Source organism: Akebia trifoliata, chromosome 8 (genome assembly GCF_017979445.1).
Source record: "Akebia trifoliata isolate Shusen 1 chromosome 8, ASM1797944v1, whole genome shotgun sequence".
NCBI classification, from domain to species: domain Eukaryota; kingdom Viridiplantae; phylum Streptophyta; class Magnoliopsida; order Ranunculales; family Lardizabalaceae; genus Akebia; species Akebia trifoliata.
In genome coordinates, this window is record NC_141382.1 from 11332947 (window position 1) to 11356763 (window position 23817).

General features: G+C 31.3%; 1 protein-coding gene across 1 annotated transcript; it reads right to left on the reverse strand.

The window, feature by feature from the left end:
- Positions 1 to 4177: 4177 nt before the first annotated feature.
- Positions 4178 to 7388, reverse strand: LOC147396104 (uncharacterized). The gene is made up of 3 exons (XM_086451960.1): positions 7182 to 7388; positions 6547 to 6676; positions 4178 to 5231 (listed from the first exon to the last, which is right to left on the reverse strand). The coding sequence occupies exons 1-3, from the start codon at positions 7312 to 7314 to the stop codon at positions 4331 to 4333; spliced, it is 1164 nt and encodes a 387-aa protein (XP_086308086.1). The 5' UTR covers positions 7315 to 7388; the 3' UTR covers positions 4178 to 4330.
- Positions 7389 to 23817: the final 16429 nt, after the last annotated feature.

Sequence of the window (23817 nt, forward strand, 5' to 3'; positions counted from 1 at the left end):
TGATATGACATTGATATAATATAAAAGAGATGCACTATAATATAAGTTAGAAAAGACTCGAGATTTTTTACAGAAGTTTTAGAAGAAAAAAAATGAGTAATATATACTTTTTTATTCCATGTAAACTATGTTAGAAATCAATATATAATAACTCATACATAGGCGATTGTCTTAAAATTGATATCTAATTATATCAACGAATTTTGAAAATCAATTGAGGTTCCAAATCTTTTGGAGGCAGATTTTGATTATGGTTATTGAAGTTATTGTTGCCAAATTCCCTAGTAAGGTTGAAAATCTTTAGGTACATCTGGCATTAATGGATTGGGTTTGGATTGAATCAAGGTCGATTTGGTATCAATCAGATTAAGTATTAGATCGGACTTTTAATGGATCAGGTTTTAATTGGATCTCAATATTAAGATCCAAATTTGAACCAATAACAATTTGATCAGGTTTGGATCGGACCAAACTCGATTTGATGTACAAAATCTAAATAAACTTCATATATTTAAATAAATATAATAGAAATTACATAATTTCTAACATTTTATCAGATCAGGTTCTTATTATAGATCAATCCAGATCCAATCCAATAGGATTCATATCCGAATTTGATAATTGTGCATATTGATAATATTTACCACAAATTCATGATGATTAATTAATGTTAATTTGATTAATATGGCCTAATTAACTGAATTTTCATTTTTGAAGGTGTTGGAGGTTTAAAATTGGAAAAAAAAAAAATGCTAAAGATGAATTTTTGGGGAAGAAAAAAGATGCACAAGGGTGGATGAATAATTATGAGACAAGTTAAAGAATGGCTAAAGAATTTTTTTTTCAAAAAGTGAAAATCTCTACACATACTCTCACTTACCAAACAAAGTCTTTCCTTCTATTTTATTTTATTTTAAAAGATCTCATACATCTCTCCCATATCTTTTTTTTATTTCTATTTTTTCTTTTTCTTCACATGTTAAATGTTCTTTCCTATCAGATCTCCCGCCTTCTATTTTTATTTATTTTCATGTTGTCTATTCTCCTACCATTATTTATTTTCTCTAGAACTCTCATTGTTTTTTCTTCCTTTCCAATCTCTCTCTTTAAATTTCTTTAAATTTATTTTTTTAGGTTTTTTATTCAATAATTTTAATGCATTTGTCTATAGAGTTTGTTAGCTAAAATCCTGGTAATGACTAAGGGTGAAATTCAAAGATTATAATTTTATTTCAATCAACAATAGTGGATTAATTTTTTGGATTGATTTAAGGTGAGTTGCTTATTTTGTTTAATATAGTATCTATAATTTTTTTTTTTTTTTGAGTTTTTCTTTATGATCATCATATTGAATACTTATAGATTTTCTTAATTCATTATAGATGATTGTGACATTGATTGATTAAAGAATTCATGTGGTATGTGAATGTGCTACACATGATAACCTTAGATTTTTCAAAATATTTTAGAAAATAATTTTTTAATTTAATTATTATATTATTTGGTTATGAAGAATCTTTATTCGAAATTAACTGAGAAAAAAAGTTGAATGAAATAAAATTGTGACTCTTGAATGGATCCCCAATGCCTTAGCGCTTTTAATTTTTGTTTTAAATATTTTAATTATTTTTGCTCATATCTATATGAAAGTGTGGAAAAATTATCTTTTTAGTAATTTAGGTTAAATCTTTTTTAATTATGTAGACACCCTAATTTTAATGGGCCTTCAAGGATCCAAAAAATCGACTTTTCTAATAAAATCCACCAACGGGCTTAAAAGTTCAAATCATTGAAATTCGGTATTTTGATCAAATCAAAGGTTCCTAAGACCCCTAAAGATCTAATGGACCTATAATGAGATTTTGCATGCTCCTCACCTTCTCCGTCTCTTACTGCTCCATTATCAAAATCGGAATCACCTTAAACCTATTTAAGGCCCACCAACTCTCAACTCCCTAAAAATCATTGTCTACCTCACCCTAAAATAAACTCAATCTTAGCCAAGGCTCAAACCTAATCTAACTCTAATCCCATGCAACCTAAACCCTAAATTCAAATCAATCCTAAAATCTAAGCTCTCATTAAGACAAAAATCAAAAAGACAAAGAAGAGAAGAAGAAGAAGGAAAGAAAAAAAGAAGTCAAGACCTCAAGGTGAGTTAGAGAAAACATAACTCCCCCCCTCTCCATTTCCTTATTCTACATCCCCTCTTACTTCTTTAATTTTTCTTTTAGAAAGTTTCTAAAACATAATATTCACCCTCCCCTATCTCCAGTAGATTGGATTTTAATTCGGTCGAAAGTGTAGGGGTTGTAAGCATTTTCAAAAGAAAGTCATTTTAAACCTTTAAATACCCATTGCACACACCTCACTCAACTTGTTTTAAGATAATCGATAATTAGGTCATTCTCAACCTATGAGAATGGGCTCATAAGTTATTAGCCAACAATTTTCAAAAGTTATGTTCCTAAGGCAAGATTTTGATGATGATTCATCTATTTCAACGAGATGATCCTTATAATTTGAGCTGATAACAAATCCCTTACCTTTAAGGATACAAGTCGTCGATAATTCAACCCTTTTTATTTATTTATTTTATTATAAAAAATGACCATATTATTAAGGTTACTATAATTTGATGGAGAGAGAGGGGAATTTAACACCTTCCCTTCTCTCTAATCGAACCGCTTATCTAGATCTTAGGTGGATCGATATCTTATCCGTACGCGAATCACTAAATGCCAAAATGACACTATTTTTAAAAAAATGCGCTCTGGGTGAGCATTCACACTCTCTTACAAAAAAGAATGGTGGCAACTCCAAACCCTCGTAGAGGTGATTTTCAGAAATAAAAAATCACACGTCTACAAGATCCCTACTAGAATCTAAATAGTAGATTCAAACCCGAAGGTATTGGAATGAAACATATCAGATTTTAGGTTTGATTCGATCCATTGAAAATCTTACTGTTAGGGGTCGTTTGGACTTTCTTTGGCTTGATAGAAAGCCCTTACTAGTGTAAATGTATTTTAAGAACTCTTAAAGAAAAAGAATTAATATGAAAAATGAAAGAAAATTATGCTTTACTTTTATAGTGTTTCAGGTGATGCTAAGTTGGATAAGGACTTCACCCATGTGCTGTGAATAATTATTATATGTAAAGGAAATCCGACAAATACCCAAACCACTAGTGCTGTAATTTAGACTTCGTTGTATACGTTAAGGGGATCAACCTAAATAAATCCGTAAGATGATGGATTCATGGGAAGAAAAAGAGAGGTCAATGAGATAGACATTCGATGATATCTGACATAACCAATTTTGATTGACACATGCATGTTCTATAGTTAAACACCATCGATGTCATACTAGGTGTTAATGAGGGTCTTTCGAAGATCCACCCTTTGTCGTTCCAAGGGGGAACGCTAGAAAACTACCACATGTCCCTTTCACACTGCCAGAAAGGCTGCCACATAGGCGTTCATAATTTTTTTATATTAAAAATAAACATCAAAATTTATACTAAAATGTGGGTGGAGGGATTGCGTAAGGAAGTGTGGAACTTTAGAAGTCGATTTATATTTGATCTTTAAACATCATTTTTGAAAAAATTGGTGTCTAAAAATTGCCTTTTTCATGTATTTTTTCATCCGAAGAATAGACTTAATTAAAAAAGTGATGTCTAAAGTCTTATTCTTAATACACTAACACGAAAAAAAAATTTATCACATGAAAGTCAATCCGAGATTTCACAAAAATTCTCAGATTGACCAATCATACGATGTCGTGTGTATTGAATGCGTCTTTAATTTACACAATTATCTTTGTGTGATTGTTCGTCCCGGATTGAATTTCCTATGAGCAAAATATTTCTCCACCACCAAAGATTCTCCCAAATCCCAACCCCAATGTACAAATGTGAAAATATTTTAAAAGAAAAGAAAAGAAAAGAAAAGAAAAGAAAAGAACGTTTCTAAATTAATGTGAAAATCAAGTTTCCCAATTATAGATCCATCCAACAAACCTCATGACAATGCATTAATGAATGTTTTTTATTTTTTTCTTCTTAATGTTTTTTGTTTTTTGTACTTAAAATTTCTCTTTGTGATAATGGAGATATTCAACTGTGGAAAAGGAATATTCAAAAGTGGAGTTGCTCACAAAGGAGACATGCATGGGTCCACCAAAATAAAAGTCCTAAAAAGACAATTAAAAAACACAATCTGAAAAAGAAAAGGTTCTAGCACTCACTCATGCACATTCACATTCACTATTTGGTGAAACAATAATGAAATTTAGTACAAACTTTTGCAATCTCTTTACATGCCAATCAAGAAAGTAGCCAAGCAGCCAAAGCCTTCTGCTTCTCACAATCCTCCATCATCACCTCTTCATCATTGTCACTCTCACACAACCAAGACAAGATCTCCTCTCCCTCATCCCATAGCTTAGAATCTCTATTTATCCAGTCATCTTCAAAACATGAAGCTATTGAAGAAGAAGAAGAATACAACTCATTACTATTCCCTCCATTTGATCTCAACCCACAACTTTCTCTCTCTTCACTTGTCCCTTTGTTTGTACCCATGGTGGGTACCCCACTTTCTCTTTCACTAAGCCCCATAAGCCCATTTTCTCTCTCCTCCATAAGTGTCAAAACTTCATCTTGAAAACACGAATTTATTGAAGAAGAAGAATACAACTCATTACTACTCCCTCCATTTGATCTCTCTTCACTTGTCCCTCTGCTTGAATCCATGACCCCATTTTCTCTTTCTTCCACAAGTGTCAAAATCTCATCTAAATCATGAACCCAATTGTTCCTAATGTCATTTGGACTCAATATCCCATCTTCTAGTCCTTCAAATGGTTCCAACATCTCATTTTCTCTCTCCTCTCCTTCAATATTTGGTTCCAAAACCAACATTTCTCTTTCCTCATCTTGTCCTGTAGACCCACTCTGCCTACCTAATTCATTCTCACCTCTATCAGGTTTCTTTGTAGTCAATTTTACATTTGTTGGGTTGTTATTGGTTTTCATAGCTGTCCGGTTCGACCGGCCGGTTTTTCTCTTGGACTCATTACCCATTTTTGTTAAGTCCATTTGAGCTATTGAGGATTCTCCAACGGGCCTCCTGAATGTCTGAATTCTTCTACTCAAATGAGAATTCCAGTAATTTTTTATCTCATTATCTGTTCTTCCTGGTAGGTTCCCAGCTATCAAAGACCACCTGCATCAACCCAAAAATCCAATAATTTATTAAATAATCAACATTAATTATTATTTTAATTTTCTTGTTAAAATTTTAATGTGGGACTCTGGGTCGCTCTCCTTGTGGGACCTTATATAAAGTGAACCACGTGACACATTATGGCTCTTTGCCCTTTTATTTAATCAACCATATATACATAAAATAAAGATATATATATATATATATATTTTTTTCTACTTCATCCATGTGATGCTGTGGGGGATGAAATGCCACGTGGTACTTTCTTGTAGGTCCACTTCTGAGAAAAATGGCACTCTTAATTAAAAAAAGAGAACTTCTATTGGCACCTCAACTTCTATTAGTACTTAAATTTAAAAGATTAAAAAAAAAAAATTAATAGAATGAGAATATCATTCTATCACTTAATTTGAAAAATAAAAGAGCACAAAACCAACATTAAGAGATCAAGAAAGATCATCATTGCTAATGTGAACTTAATTTATGACTTTCTTATCTTGTGCTACTATTATAAAGAAAATTTTGATGTAGAAATGTTAATTCATAATTGGGTTGTGTTAATTTTTATTTAGGGTGTGAAAAATAATTTATAAATTGGGGTGTCATAAATAAAAATTGAGGTTCCAATAGAATTTTTCTTTAAAAAAACAAAATTTGGCATTATCATTGATAATTTCTAACCGAGACCTAGTTGAGTTTAAAGATCAAACTCATAATGAAGTTGATTTTTGCCATACATGGTGGGCCCATCATGTTAAATTTAGAGGACTGATCTCTTCTCAAGTATAAACTAGTTTGTACACTTTCGTTGTACCCTATAACAACTCATAATATTGCATATAAATGGAGAAGTTGAGATGGAGCATAGAAACGAAAAATTTGTACTTCTTTTTCCATCATATAGAAATACTTTCCCTTTTCCTTCTTGTATGAACCGTTCAATGGACGAGGAGTGTCCAACGGTGTTGGACCCGATAAAAGTCTCATTAAACCTTTACAGATGGCAAATCCTTTTCTTCTTTTATTAAAAAAAAAAAGTAGAAATAAAAAAATATTTTTAAAATCAAAACGACAAAAGTAATATTTCTTTTCAAAGCTTAATAAGTTGATGGAAAAAGTTGGAAAAGTCAAATTTTGATCAATGGCACCATGCCCTGAAAAGAACTGCCCTTTTGGTTGTATAAGCGTGTTTGATAATGAAAGCAAATGATATTAACACACGTGTTTACAACTCCACACACACACACACACAAGCCCAGGTACACACAAACAGAGAGAGAGAGAGAGAGAGAGAGAGAGAGAAAGAGAGACTCACCTATTACCCAAAGAGTTGTGCAGCTTAATGATGATATTCTCCTCTTCAGCAGAGATGTTCCCTCTCTTTAAATCAGCCCTTAAGTAATTAATCCACCTTAATCTGCAACTCTTTCCACACCTTAACAAACCTTCAAACAAAAAAAATAAAAAATTAAAACCCATTTCAAAATCAACTTATTTAACAACAAAACCCACTAATCATTTGTATGATTGCATACAAAACTTAAAAAAAAAAAAAAAAAAAAAAATCCAGGGAAAATGATTTCTGTCATTTGCAAATAAAAAAAAAAAAAAAAACACAAAATGTAAAAGAAATTAAAAAAACAAAAAAGACAGAATGGGTTTTTAATTTTGGAGAGTGAGCAATATTCTCACCAGAGAATAACCAAGAAAATAAGTGGGAAAATATTTTCTGAAAATAAATGGTTAGCATTTTGCTTTGAAAACCCATTTCCCCTCTGCAATCTTTGAAAAAGAGAGAGAGAGAGAGAGTTGGTTTTTAATAAAAGAACAAATCATTTTTCCTCCAGAGGAAGTTATTAGTAAAATATTTTCTTGAAAAACTATTTTCCCTCTACAATCATAAAGATCCATAGAACTCCAATAATTCCTAGAAAAACATATTATAGAAACCTGCATTCTTGGGTAATGATCTCCATGATCCTTCACCATTAGCTTGGATGTATTTTAGCAACAAATCATCTTCTTCAGCTGTCCATCTCCCTTTCTTCAACCCAACTTTCTCACAACAAGGTGCTCTTCCCATCTTTCCAAACACTTAAGTCTGCTTCAGCTCTTTATGTTGTGTTGTGTTGTGTTGAGTTGAGGTGAGGGGAGGGGGTGATGATGAGAAAGTTAAAAATACCAATAATAAGAGAGAGAGAGAGTGTGTGTGTGTGTGTGTGAAGTGGGCCCAGTAAGGATGTTGAGAGATATACGGTGATGAAATGTGCCACGTGGTAAAATGAGGTACGTCATCGTCGTGGCTGATGGACATTCTAGAAGAACTCATCACGAGCCTCAATCTCCCACGTTGATGCGCTTCTTAACGTACGGAGCCTTTTGTCCCACTCTTTTATTTCCCCTTCATTTAATCTACCATTTCATCACACAGCTTTTATTATTTCATCTACCCAATCACATTGATCTGGGAATTACTTTTTTATTCTTCGATTCTCTCATTAATTTAAAATGTGTTCATCGCCATTTTTTAAGGAGTACATTTGTATTTTTAAGTGTCTTGGAGTTCAATCACACTCGTCAGTAGAATATTCAAATCTACTTGCGGGAGTAGGGGATCTATGTTTCCTTGTTTGTCGTTTCGAATTTAGATTCTTGATTCACCGCTCTAAAACGAACCCCATTAGGCGTTAGTAGAGTTGGTAAAGTGACTACAATATAAATATCACATAAATATTATATTATAATGTTATATTATACTATATTATAACATGATATTATATTATAAGATCTCTTCTAATACAACATTAAACGTATTATATTATGCCTTCTACAACTGGGTTTGTTGTCTCCCACGACCATCAACCATTTTATTTTGTACCTTGTGATTTGGTATAATAAATATATAAAAAAATAAATATGATATCGATCTTATTGTCTAAACTAAGGAGTTGTTTGTTTCTGATTAATAAAATCATATTCGTCTCCGTAATCTCAATCACATTGTAATCATCTTGATGTATATAAGTGTTACTCTAATAATCAAAATCCAAAATTAATTAAAATTAGAAATGAGGTAAATTTTGTTTCTTAGATACTTGTTACTTTTTTTTTTCCTTAATCTAAAAGTTAAAATTTTACACTTATTATATATATTTCAAAACATACTTATAGAAACTTGGTCAACAAAAGTAGATTTTGATTCTTATTTTTAAAAACAATAATAGAAACAACGTTGATTATAGTATATATATATATGTATGTATGTATAGTTTTCTTGCATGCTTTCCACGAGGATAGATTATGTTATGTTATATTATATTATATTAAATTATTCCTTCTAAGGTGAGTTAATTTTCTTCCAAATCAAATAATGAGGTAGATCATTTCGTACCGATTCATGATTCAAATTATATAAGCCTTTCTCCAATAGTTAGAATCCAAAATCAATCAAAATAAGAAAAATGTGGCAAGAAATTTTTTTCTTTCTTTTTATAGTTTGGACTTTAAGTGTTTCTTCTTCTTCTCTATTTTTTTTAATTTTTTTATGACAAGATGATTAAACTTACGTTCGACTAGGGGGACTAGATGAGTTAGGGTTGGGACCAAGGCTTATGGGACTTTCACTTGGGTACATGCAACACCCACACATCATACTCACAAGGTAGTGAGAAAATGCTCTCACAGGTGGCCCCAAGGAAATATTGCTCATAGTGGGTATCGAACACACAACCTAAAATTGCTTCTTCTTCTTTTTTGCCATAAAGTTCAATTTTTAAGCTTAGGCATGTAATATATTTTCCTATCATAACAATAGAAACTAGGTTAATTAACTAAAATATATTATTATTCTAGTGCCCAAATAAATATTAGAGAACATTTGAGGATTATTTTTATTTTTTTCTATTCGCTTGCTCGGGTCCTGCACAAAGGGAAATGACAATCAATTTGTACAATTTGATTTTGACATTTGGAAATCATAATGAAGAGTCATAATCTAACAATCACAACTAAACATCTCCCACCCTGAACGTTGCAATGAATGTTTAAAAATTATTTGGACATGTGAAAAAAAAAGGATAAATTTGATACCAAAGTCCATTGAATTTAGCCGATTTTTCACATAATATTAATAAGAGTCGTGACAAATTTACCCCTTTTTCAAGTGGTGTTGAGTGTCCAGAGAGAGTAAGATTAGACGAGAAATACAAGTCTCCTAGTGATCAACGTAAGTTCCTTTGAGGGAATAATTTTTCGAAGGAATCTCTAGGGATATCCTCGCATCACATCGTACAATAATTGGCATCTCCGTACAAAATCAGAGTTAATGATTAGAAATTTTTTTTTGTATGTACACTCATTGAATCACTAGGTTAAAAAAAATTAAAAATAGTAGAGTATGACACTACACTACTATAGGACAAATAACAAAAATGGAAAGATTACAAATTTAAAAAGAAAAATCATAAATAACAATAAATAAAAAAAACCTACCAAGATTCAATCCAGCCGAAGATCTAAATCAGGGACCTATACAGAATATGATTGATGTTAATGATCTTGATATTTGTGATCATACGTACGTAGAAGATAATAGTGAACGGTGGATATCAATGTGGTTTTACCACAAAATCTTCTCACATGGAAATAATGTTTTTATTGTTTATTTGGTTAGATAGAAAATTTGGATCCATTCGTAAACTTCCATTAATATTTTCTTCTGACACGTGGTCCATCATGGAATGGTGGGTCCACTTTGATAATACACTTTGTCATCTTTATTCAATTTATTAGTGTGGTCCCAGTATTAATTGAATACTTTTAAGTAGAAAATACAAATTTAAATTTTCTCAAATAATGCAATTTACCCTTTCAAGATTCTTAAAATCATTTTTCAATGCGGTTTGATGTTGAAATTATTGTTAAATATTTATTAAAAAAAAAATGTAAATTTTCTTATATCAATCAAACACCGCCACATTTTTAATAAAGATATTTTTAAAGTTTTCTTTTTGTGAGAAGTACATGTCCTCATGCAATAATAGAATAAATTAAAAGCTTCACCAGGTTTGTCATGATTTAATTATTTAAGATGATACTTAATGAAGCAATAAATTTACGATCTATTTAGGGATTTGTGATGGAATTTCACTTTTTTTTTTTTTTTTGATAATTTGAAATGAGACTAATCCCTACTGTCGCACACCTCAACCCAATTTTTTCAATCTGTAATAGATTAAATCACGATGCCAATCAATTTCGAACACCCGATTAGAGGAAACAAATCCATGTCACTAATTTTACCGTTGAGTCAACTCTTTGGATGTTAAGAGTTTCAATCTTAAGGGTTATATTGGACAAATAATATGAAATTCATGAATTATGTACAAATAAAATATATTGTAAGTGTGTATTAATAAAGAGAGAGAATAGTTTTGAGGGTAATTCTACATAGAAAATTTAATAACTAAAGGGAATAATTAATCTAATAAAAGCAGGCTGATGTTGAGCCATGGGCGCTAAGTCTAGATTCATAGTTTTGATCTTTGGTAGATGTGATGTATTTTTCTTCAAACTAAGAGGGGTATAATAGTCATTGTACTAACTATTCGTACCTCTTGAAAATACAGCTTGATTGATAATTTTATACCTATTTGATTCAAATATTTTTTCATAGTAGAGTCCATAAATAGGCCCATGGACGTGATGGAAATTGTCAAATCTAACGTTTAGAAAGCATCAATTGGAGCACGAGATCCATTATCCTCGTTTTTAATTATATATATTATTGGAAAAGACCTTAAAGATTGTATTTTTGATCATTTGAATCAAAAACTTATTTGACAGAAATCATAGACCCTTTGAAGTCCACTTTTCAGAACATTGCCTTTGCAAAGACCTTTTGCAGCTTTTTTTTTTTTTTTTTCATAAAAGACTAGTTTGGTATGGTGCAAATCATTTGCAAATACAAATAATTTAAAAATAATTACTTAAAGGATCCTTGTAGAGGGACTTCTCTCTAAATAGTCTTCATGTTTTGGACGGTCTCTTAATAATTCATTTAGTAAACTTTTCTTTTCTTAACAGTCCCTAGACCTCATCTACCACATTTCTCATGATTGAATGTCTTAATCGTTTAAACCCATCATTTTCATCAAATTTTGTTAGATTTTTTGCATCTTAATCGAGTTTCGGAGATTCCATTCTGTTGGAAAAGATTTAAGAAGGAAAAAAAAGTTAGTTTCTAATTTTTTTTTCAAATATTTTGAAGATACTTGTAAAAAAACCTAGGTTTTTTATTTTTATTTTTTCACATTTATCTTAATTTTTGGATGAAAATCGATCAAGAATGATTCTATTGGGTTGAAATCATCTAAAGTTAAACAAGTTGCTATCTCAAGTTTTTAGTCGACCTTTCTATGTATTTTGGTTTAAAAAACTTGAAAATTGCAAATGGGTGGCTTTTACTAGTGTTGAGTTCAACAATAAATAAAAAACGGTGAACTCGATAGTAAATAGTGGTGAGCTAGACAATAAAAATTGTGAACTCGATAGTAAATAAAAAGTGTCGAGTTCGACAGTAAATAAAAGTGGTGAACTCGAAATTAAATAGTAATGAGTTTGATAGTAAAAAGTGTTGAGTTCGACAATAAATGAAAATGGTGAACTCGACAGTAACTAAAAAAGCGGTGAGTTCACCAATAATAAAGGACCATTTAGAAAAGAAAAAAAAAAGTTTACAAAATATTTTGCCAAGCTATTGTAGAAAACCTAGGGACTATTTAAAAAGAAATCCCTCCGTGAGGTTCCATTAAATAATTTTCTAAAATAAATTTTACTGGTACTTTGTTACACAATGCAAATCATGATTTGCGGTACAAAAAAAATATTGCAAATTCTTTGCAAAATTATTTGACTCCAACTTATGCCTATTAAAATTGCTAAAATACCCCTAATCAAGGAAATTAATCAAAATAGTTCATATTTAAACATTCTCGATTCCTATTAGATCTAGTTCTCCATTAGTTCGTATTTTTTGTTTTTTTTTGTTTTTGTTGCTAACCGAGTGTCCGGGCCAGCTTGCGTGCACCATGACTAATGTCGGGGAGGACTATCATGACAACCCACTGAAATGGTCTCCCAATTAAATCATGAGAAAATCCAAGAGGGGAATCGAACCCATGACAATTAGAATTGAGATTTTCTTATTTCTCCGGAGATGCCTCAAGGGGAACTCTGAGCTATCGACTTTTACGATTAGTTGGTCCAAGCCGTGCAATTTTTTTTTTCAAATGTTTTATTTATAAAAAAGATTATGAATTAATATTAAAGAAATCACGAATAAATAAAATAGTCCAAGTGATTTTTGTAAAGGAAAATGCTGGAATGACACAAAGGTGACAAAAATGATGTGGTGGCGCACACATAACCATAAATGCTTTTTACTCGTATCTCGCAGAAAAGCATCTACAGTAATGTGGGTGACACCACATCATTTTGTCACCTTTGTGTCTCCGTTTATGTCACCCTAGCACACAAAATTTTACATATAACACATCAATCCTTTTGAAATTAACTTATTGTTTATAAGTAAAAGTTGGTGTGTTAATAGAAAAAAGCCTTCACAGTATACATTTTTACCATTTATATGATGTATGATTGGCCTCCATAGGACTAAGAGACCCTAAGAAATAGTGTGGACATCCTGTCCAACATTTTTGGAGACAAAGAAGTACTATTGGGATACAAATCAGAAATGTCCTTTGCCTTATATAAGGTTACATTGTCCTATTGGTGTCGTATATTTAGAAAAAGTCATGGATATTCCTCGAGATGCACGAGGAATAAATTGGTGGGGTCCATCAAATACAAAATAGTCCGGGCATAGGACTACAAGTTGCTCGGGTGTACAATATCATTTTCCATTATTTATTCAAAAGATCTAAGGACCACCATCTTTGCCACACAAGCTGCTTCCTTTGTCTAATATTTATACAGCAAATCTCTCTTTATTTAGGAAATATTTTCTTACAATCACATTTATTAAAATAGGGACTAACAGGTCCCTTGTTATAGAATATTGGACCTTTAAGGACCCTATTTTAGAAACATTTTCCTATAAGAGATTTTATGTAACATCCCCTACAATTTTTGTCCAAAACTATCAGAAATACCCTTCATCTATATTAAGTTATTAATTTGTCATTTACTATTTAATAAATTAGTGAAAATACCTTAATCCTTTGTATGTTTCTCTTCCCCTCTCTCGAATCCATTAAAAGAAGAGAGATGACATTCGCACCCCAACTTCAACACCCCCCCCCCCCCCCCCCCCCCCCCCCCAAAAAAAAAATTCTTAAATTATTTATCACATCCCAACTTTTTTCTCGAGCTGCCACTAGCACCTCAATTTCTTAAATTATTTATCACATCTCAACTTTTAAATGTTGATACGATATTGCTTGAGAAATTTTTTTAAAGTAAGATTTTATAATCCAGAATCTACTATTATTAATCAACAATTACAAATCTAACTCTTTCTATTGGTTATGCAATAGCAAATCTCAACATTACCAACCATTGTAACATATTTTAGTAGTTGTTTACAATTATGGTTAGGCTTGTAAAATCTTAAACCCCAAAAAAATATATCAAAAAATGAGAGAGCTTCTTATGGCACACCAACTTTACTTATTCTTAATTGTTCACTTAAAATGACTAAATCAAGAACTTGGGCCGATAATATTCAAATCAATTTTAATGATTAAAAAGAACCTTATAAAAAATAATGACTATTAGAAAGAGTTCTACATTACCAAGATTAAAAATAACCATATAAAAAAAAATAACGAATATTAAAAAACATCCTACAAAATCAAAATGATACCTCACAAAAATATAGTTCTTCAAAAGAAATTAATGGAAATATTAAAAAATAGACTTCAAAAAAGAAGAACGTCATAACTAAAAACCTATCTATATGAATGTTTAAATTGAAATTCGACATGTAAGATGATTATGCCCTTCTTCATGACAACGGCTGCAATGTATTGACAAATTTTTTTTTTTTAACTTCTTATGACTCAATATATCTCTTCTTCGATCTACTTGGTGAATGATGAGTATGTGGAGGTTGTATGTTAGTTTCCAAGGTTTTTTTCTATCCCATCACCTTCTAATTGTGACATGTCATGTGTCCACATAGATTGTATGTGATATGAATAAATTATACCTTGTGTATGTTTTTTTATAACAATCGACGACAAAAGGAGACACTGAATAATGTAATTTCAAAAATACAACATATGTATGTATGGACGGAATACCGGTAAACATCCAATCGTAACAGGAGCATGTCATGTCTTGTAGATTCACACGATGGTATAATGATCCTCGACATACCTCAAATTCAAATTGTGATGCTTAATAAGTCTCCAAACTCTCGCTCCATGTTGTATTTTTCTTTATTTTCAAATCAACTAAATGACCAACTATAGCACTCCATTGTTCTTCACGACGTCTATTGATCAAATTCATCATTTTCATTATAATCTTATCAACAAGTCCTAAAATTGGCATGTTATATGCTTTTATAATCCATTTATTGTATGATTTTGCATGATTGGATGTAAGCAAGTCATAAAGCTTGGTCGAGAACTTGCAATTCGCCCAATGTTCATGTGATAATGTTATCGCCCAATCATATGCCTTAAGTAAGATAAGCTTAACTTCATTCAATAGTTTTTTGTAATCTTCTTCAAACCTTGAATAAGCCATTTTATTAAGTAGATTATTTAAGGATTGTTGAATTTACTTCAAGAAGTGACATCCCACTAAGTGTTACATAAAATTTTACTTCAGATGGCGATAACAATGTAAATGAAATCTAGAACCAAAAGTATCTTTCACAACACAAAGTATATTTTGATTCCTATTTGAAACAAATATGATATCCTGATCACCATTCAATGCCATTTTTAGATTTAATTGAAACCACTTCCAATATTCATGTCTCCGAGCTAACAACAGAAAATGCTATTGGGAATATGCCATTATCGGCATCGACAGATGTTGCTGCAAGTAGTGTCCCTTTGAATTCTACCTTTCAAAAATGTCCTATCAATAAATAAAATGGGACGACAATCTGATAGAAAATCACGGAAGGATGTGTGGAATGCAACAAATAATGATGAAAATGTGAATCCTTTATTACCATATGTAGACATGAGATGTTTGTCGTGAAACCTTAATGCTACGTTATTCGGAGTCGCCACAATTTTTTTTGGAAATGAGTGTGAATGAACACTCGGAATTTTGAAATTAATTTACGTCATAGTGACTCTCATAAACGAAAAGGATATAGTCTATCTAAGATCTAGGTTCGGAGGTTCAATTAAAGAAAGGGGAAGGTGTTAGACTCCCCACCCTCTCCACCAAAGGTGGTTATCTTGAAACTTGACAATTCTTTTGGTAAAACTTAAGAAAACAAATGAAAATCCATTAGAATACATGCCAGAGGTAGTATGTGCATTGGGTTTTGATTTCAATGTGACATTATGGACATTCTATGAAAAATGATAATCCATGCAACCACATTGTTTTTTATGGATATGAATGTTGATTTGAGATTTTAGAGAGATTCCATGATGGAATTCCCTTGAGGCCACAACCTTGATGCATATATGCAAGGCTAGAAACTTAGTGCTTCACCCCAACAAGATGGTGGTACAAATTTCTTCATCATTGCTATGCATATGTGAGTGGGTGCACTGTGTACAACATGATGCATGAGATATAGGAAAAGAAAGCTTTAACCCCCATCCTTCGATCGAATCTTCGTCCAACTTATCGGAGATGGGAGATGGTGTGCATTGCATTCTAAGGGATTTCTAAAAAGAAAAATAAGAAGGTTAGAAGTAGAAGATGCAAACTTTGAATATAAACCTAACCTATACCCACATTGTTGGAGAAGTGAGTAGAAATTTTTGTAGAATTTGGGATAGAGAAATAGGGATTTGAGGGTATGAATTGTTTATAGAAAATAAATATATTTATAGAGTTTTTAGAAGATTTTTGGGGATAAAATGGTCCAACCATAAAAATAAAGAGAATGGACATGAGGTTTATGTTATTTTTTTTGGATTTTTTATTTGTATGAGGGTAAAAATGACATTTGTTAAGAAACTAAAAAAATATTATTTGATCTTTGATTTTTTGGTAAATAGAAGTGAGAGAACAAAAAATACTTTTGGGAGGGTGAGTAGAAGAGTAGCATATGTAAATGTGAAGTGGTAGGTGAAAAGTAAACATTAATTCATTTGTAAATAACTAAAAAAGTAAGGGTGGATGTATATTTTTGAAATAGATCAATGGGAGAACAAAATTATTTTTGGAAGGGTGAGTAGGGGAGTGACGTGTGTAAATGTAAAGTGGTAGGTAAAAAGTAAATCTTGATTCATTTGTAAATAACTCATAAAATAAGGGTGGATGTATATTTTTGAAATAGAATAATGGGAAAGCTCCATGTATGTACTTGAAGATTCTCACCTTTTGAGGGTATGATTAGAAGTTCTCTCAACTTTATAAATTATTATCAAAGACCAAAATATCTTCTTGGTTTGACTACACCTTTGAGAAAGATATTCTTGAATTTTCACAAGGAAGAGTTCACTCTCCAATTAGATTATAGCATTGGGTATTGGAGGCTTATGAGAGATCAACATGTGTCATCTTTGAAGGGGGTGTGAGATAATGGAGTTAGAATGAGCTTGGTATTAAACTTAGGGGATAGACTTGGGCTATGGATTTTGAGTTAGGAGATGGACTTGGTTTTGGGTTAGGAGATAAATTTGGGTTATGGACTTGGTTTTTGATTTTGGGTATAAATTTGAGTTATGGACTTTGTTTTGGATTTGGGTTAGGATATGAATGATGGATCAGTTAATGGAAAATGGATATGGATTCGGATTGGATTAAGGAGAAGGTAGGGGTATATAAAACAATATGACATTATGCATGTATGCATGTATGCATGGTAATGATGCCAAGTAGCAATGTGGACCTGTTGAAAGGCTTAATCTCTTAATTGAAATCAACTCGAGAAAGTTTTGAATTTTTCTAACGAGTTCGTGCAAATTGGGGTGTCTACACCATAGTTATAAACAAGTACTGAAATTGTTTGAATTAAGTATTATAATTATTTGAAATTGATTAAATATGAGCCAAACCTTTGTATTGTTTAGAGGGTGTGCTTTAATTATTTATTGGGGTCTGATAAATAATTTAAGAAATTGGGGTGTAATTAGTAACAGTGGGGATGCCAATAACAACTCTCTTAAATAATTAGGCCCGACATGTCCTACTAAAAAATGGGCTAGGACCTTGATCAAGTGAATTAAGGTTTGGGTCGGACTTCTGATTCACGACTTATTTATTGTCCAACATTTTAAAAATATGAACCAAAAGATCACTTCACAAAAATTATAGACATTTTGAGGTCTAATCTTTAGACTATTGTCTTCACAGGGACCTTTTGAAGTTTCATTTCATTGAGGTCTATCCTTTTTTTATCTCAACCAAAAGGCTTGGTGTTGCTCTTTGAATCAGAAGGTAGATATGAAAATCAGAATTAGAGAACCAAAGTTATGACTCCTTCAGTCATTAATGTTTGAAACCCCTACCACCAAATATTTAAAACAAGCATGAGGCATCTTGATCTAATCTAAGTATGACTTATCAAACTCTAGCGTAGAAGGTGTAAGGGTTCACTTAGCTTTGGTTCACTAGAGTTGGACAAGGCCTTCAAGAGAACCCATGTACATTAAAACAAGAAATAGAGGAGTTGAAACTAAATAATAGCAAAGTAAAACTTGCTCTAAATTTTTCCACTCTCTAATGGAGGGAAACTAGCCTAATGTCATAACAAGAAGACAAAATAGATAGAGAAAAGAAATATTTGTATTCATTGAAGGTCAAGTTACACTTTTTCTTCTCTCTCATTATCATTATTTACAAAAGTTATAGAAGAAAACAAAACTTAATCTAAAAATGAAAAATAAAAGAAATGGCTAAGTGCAAAAAGACTAAAGGAGAGGGAACTAATGATTCTTTCCATAATAGGCAAATATTTTATTTATAGTCAAAATTAGGGTTTCTAGAAGGATCATTTTCAAGATGCCGCCACAAGATGATTGTTTCATGCATGTAGATATGTGAGTTTTGAAACCTTTGGAAATGTTTGAGCTTATCTACACGAGTTTATGAGTCGCCATCATTTAATTAAAGTGTGAATGGACAATAATAAAAAATTTAAAATCTGTTTTTCTTGGCTTGTAGTGACTTACATATCTAAATGATAAGAGGAGAATGTATACTTAGAAAACTAAGGTAAGGATGTTCGATTGAGGGACAAAGAAAACGTTAGGTATATCTGTCTTTTCCATCCTAAGATGATTACCAATAAATTGACTAAAGATGAAATTAGAAACTCATTTTTTACATTTTAAAAATAAAGGAAATTATAGAGGAAGTTAAGGAAAATTGATTATTATTTTATTTTGAAAAATTAGCAAATTAAGACAATAAGCAAGCCACTACTAGAAATAGGTACTTGTTAGATTTTTTTGAGCTTGGGACTTTGATGGAAATCTATATGGATTTCATCATTTGGGATCCTAAAGCTTCAAAACTAGCTTATGTGCTATCTTGGTAGACTTTATTTATTGGTTTGATCTTTTGGTGACGTTCATGATTTAAACGACACCATATAAAAATCAAGACTACATGCATGAGATTTTGTCCATTTTGGACTATTTTTATTGGATTTAAAGATTGAAAATAAGCCCATGAAGACCTACGTCCTAACTTGTAGCTATTTTAAAAGTGGGTGTGTATAAAATGTATGCATGAGATGGACTTAGCAAGAGAAGATTATCTCCTAAAAAGGGTTAGCTCTATTGGCATCTAAGGAACAATCAAATAAAGAACTATTATTTTAAAAAAACTTAAAGTACAAAAAAGTAAAGAAAATAAAGCATCTACATTATAAAATTTAAATTGCATGGAAATAAAGAATGTAAAGCAACCAAATCTAATGCTCTCAAGGAGCCTATTGGGGGAGATTACCTCAAAGAAGAATTACTCTCTCTTCCCGAGCTTCTAACTAAAAAAATGTAAATCTACATTACTAAATTAGAAAACATATAAATAAAGTAAAATTGCTTGAAATTAAAGAAGGGAGAGTAGATTAGATGGGGGAAAAGAGGATTTAACCCCACTTGGTCTTCTTCTTCTTCTTGGATTTTTCTTTTAGGGATTTTGAGAGAATGGGATGCTAAAAAGGTTAGGGGTTTGGTAGAATTTTGGATTACCAAATAAGCTCCTCTATTTTTGCCTTTGATGGGGTCCTATTTATAGGATTTGGGGAGACCTTTGGGAATAAACTTGTCATATATCCTAGAGTTTCTAATATTTGCAATAAAATATTTATAAAAAAATCCAAACTACTTCTCATTTCCTTAGTTTGTATGACCTTTAACTCACCTATAGATCTCACCAATCATAATGATCAAGAAATAGATTAGTAAAAGCCAATAGTTTTTAGGAAATTTCTTAAAGAGGGAAAACCTTGGCTTTGGGTCAATTGTAAGAGAATCAAACTAAATAACATGTAAATAAGTGAATGCTTTTTGTCCTCTTTTGTCAATTCCCTTGAGAAAGTCTTTAACAAACTAGGGATTAAAGGATCATTAGGCACAAATTCTAAAAAAATTCTCTAGGGTAGACAAAAGTGTCATACGTCTTTAAACTTGGTAAAATCATATTGAATGCCATGTAACTTTTTTGAATTTTTAAGAAGGTTAGAGGGGTAGAAGAAGAATTTTCTTTAATGAATCTTAACAAACTTAGGTTAGGGAGGTAAGTATTCTTGAGTGGGAACCAAGTAAGATTAAAAGTCTTTGTTAGAAGATTTGAAAAATTACTAAATACTAGAGTGGTGGAATTATTGGAGAGTTGAAGAGGGGTAAAAAAGTGGAAAAAAAGAAAAATGAGGAATTTCTTGAAGGAAAAAAGTACTAAGAAGGGGGATTAGGAGGTAATTTATCTAATAAAATTCAAGCACTCATAGATTGTAACTACCTAACTGATTTGGTTGAACTTAAAGTTCTGTCAAACAAAATATCAACAAAAATTAAGTTTGGTCGAAGTTAGGTTCAACCAAACAAAATTTAGTAAAAAATTAAGCCTGGCTGAACCTAAGGTTTGGCCATACCAAAATTTTCCTCTGCCCTGTGTGAGATTATTCTAGGATTAAATATGGCCTAGCCGAAGGTAAGTTTGGCCAGACTTAAAACTTCTTCTCAAAATGTCCTTCGAGCCTTCGGGCCATACAACTTCTTGAAAGTTGAGCTATAAAGTCTTGTTTGAAAAATACCTTGGGTCAAGTCCATTTGAAAAGTTATTAATGCTTTCGAGCTTGGTCTAGGAAAAAATGGGGTGTTTACAATGCATACATAAAATTTTCATGTGAAATTAAGGCAATTTTTTCCACTTTTATCGTGAAGCTAGCTCATATGAGGTTGGGCTTTGGTTGGGTTTCTTCTTTGACTTTCTTATTTCCAATTCAAAGTCCTTCTGATGTGTTAATGTTCAATTTTGATCTTTTGACCCTTGATTTGCCCAATTGAGCGTGTGTATAATCAATTTTTTTGAAAAAATGCATTATATCATGCAATTATGACTATTAATATGATGGAACATGTAATAATATAATATGTGGTATAACATGAGTTTTGTGGTAGGTTGATATTTGCAATAAGAATTTTTTATTGTGTTTTCTTCTTAAAATAAAATGTGGAAACTATTTTAACTTAATTCAACATCATAAAAGAAATGATTCAAATTACAAATATAACCTTAATACTTATTACTTACATTGACACACATGAAATTACATAAATATCTCTATCAAAAGGTATAGCGACCTACATGTTGGAATTATAAAAATACTAATTATCAAATAAACTATTCAAATTACATAAATACCTTCAGTGCTTGTTACAATAACACCCATATGAATATAGAAAAATATCTCCATGATTAGGATATATTTGTACTATAATTAATGAGTGGTATTATTGTAAATTTCATATGCATATATTATTACAATAAGACTATTTTTATAATTTAAAAGTTTCTGTCGACGAGGGGTATTTTTTGTAATTCTTCCATAGCAGATCATTTTGGAATAAATCTAAATGCATACCGACCAAATTATGAGATCCATGGATCCAATTATTGATGGAGGGGCACAAATCAACAATCAACACGAAATTGATTAGAATGACTGGTCATGATTATTTATCAGAGGTAAGCACGTGTTTTCATCAAAAGAGAAATGAAAATCACGTGATGCAAGTGATGCTCAAATAATGGTATTAAAATAACAAGTGTGACCCCATATTACTCCATAATTCGTTTGGTCTCCTCTTTGAAGGCTAGTGGTGCCCAATTTGTTTTTAACCTTTGTTTAGAACTCATTGAGTTGACTCAAAACACGTCCACTGGATTGAATTTTGAGTTAATTCAGTCATAAACTCACTTGAATTAAAAGTTATATTTAATATGCTTGTTTTAGAATAAATATATTTGTATTTAAAATTGTTTTTAAGAAATTTAAACTTAAGCAAACCTGAGTAAAATCTCGAGAAAATCCAATTCATCTTCCTTATGGTCCTCAAGATACACAATAATAGCGATAATTATTTTATCATTTTAAGTTTTACTTGATCGAATGGTGAGTAAATATGAAGCAAATCAATTTACAGTACAATTCATACTATATTCATGAAATCGTGAACTAGTACAGAGTGAACTGATTTGCAGTTCATATTGATTAGTAAAGTACGACAAGCCCTTTTTAACTAATGGGTTTGGCAAATTAAAATAGTAAACGAACAATTATTTTACAACAGAGTGTCGAAGTAAAGATATATCTTAAAAGTACATCACATATGTCTAAGTTTTTTTTCTTTTTATCTTGATGATGAAGGTTCTGGATACATAGGTCCGACTAGCAAGAAGGAGGCAATTGGTCGTTTAGAGCACCACATCTCATCCAAATCTCCTGTGTATATATATAATAACTCACAAATCACAAATATCAAATAAGCATGAATAAATCTCCATGGATGGCCAACAAGAAGACTTGAACTTAAGATCTGAACCTTGAACCTGAATTCAAAGTTTCAAGTTCCTCAACCACGCTACATTGTACCATTAACATATCAGGGTACGAAGAACATTATTGGGTGATCAACGGTCATCATTAAAAGACTTGTTGGTAAGAAGTGATTGATCATGGATACAATAATTGATTCTGGAGCAATCTCTACCATTGGTTGTAGTGAATTTTAGTACAATTCCTTGAATCTTTATGTTGATTCTTTACAACTGAGAGCGATTTGTGAGAGCTACGATCACATGGACATCTAGAAGTCACTCAGGGCATATCCCTACATGTGCCAAACCTGCAATTGTAATTGTACGACACGATGTTACTCTCCCTCTCTCTCTCTCTCTCTCTCTCTTATAGATTCCTGTCAGTACGTTGGTCAGGTGGACCATTCTACTTAGATACAAACCATTGGATGGTCTTTATAACAAGACGTTAGATACGTTTTACAAAATATTTATTATATAGGGGGTGGATCATGAGACATATGTAAAAATAATGGTTTTTCAAAATCTGGGTTAGAGGCTATGGATTGAGTTGATTCTTCGTAAAAATGATATTTATGATGAGAAGATTATCTTCACAAAAAATCAGTTCAATATGAAATTTTGTAAGTCCATTAAAAATGATTTATAAATTATTGATAAAAAATCGACAATCCACATTCTAAATCATTTTTGATGTGGTTAGAAGTTTCGGATTGAACTGATTTTTAATTATTTAAATAATGATCTTCTTGTCATAGAGATCATCCTTACAAAAAATCAGCTCAATCCAAAACCTCTAACTCATATTTTGAAAATTTATTATTATTACATTATTTTTATGTATGTCCCATGATCCGTTCCCATTTATGTTATACCCATTTTCGTATTTAATTTTACCAAAATTTAACCCCATCTGTCTTTACTATTATAATAAAGAGAAAGTGGCCATAAATACCCCCACTTTTATATTTAAACTATAGAGTTCATCATCATTCTCTTTGGATTAAGGGGTAAAAGTGAGAGGATAGTAAAGTTAGAGGGGTATATTATAAAAAAAAATATAAAGAAAATAAAAGACAATAAAGTTGAAGATGATGAAAATAAAGTATTGTAAACCCACTCATTATGATTAAATGAGATGTTTATCCCTTACCAACAAAATAATAAAATGGAAAGAGAGAGGATAGAGGAAAAAAATAAAATTAATTGAAGGGATGAAGAAGAAGTAGTATGGACCCCACCCATTATAATTAGAGGGAACAATTACCCTCCACAAAACTATAGTAAAGTGAGAATTACAACTATGTTTTATTACATAATTTAATATAAAAGTCATGATAAAATGATGCCTTTCTCTGATGATAGAATT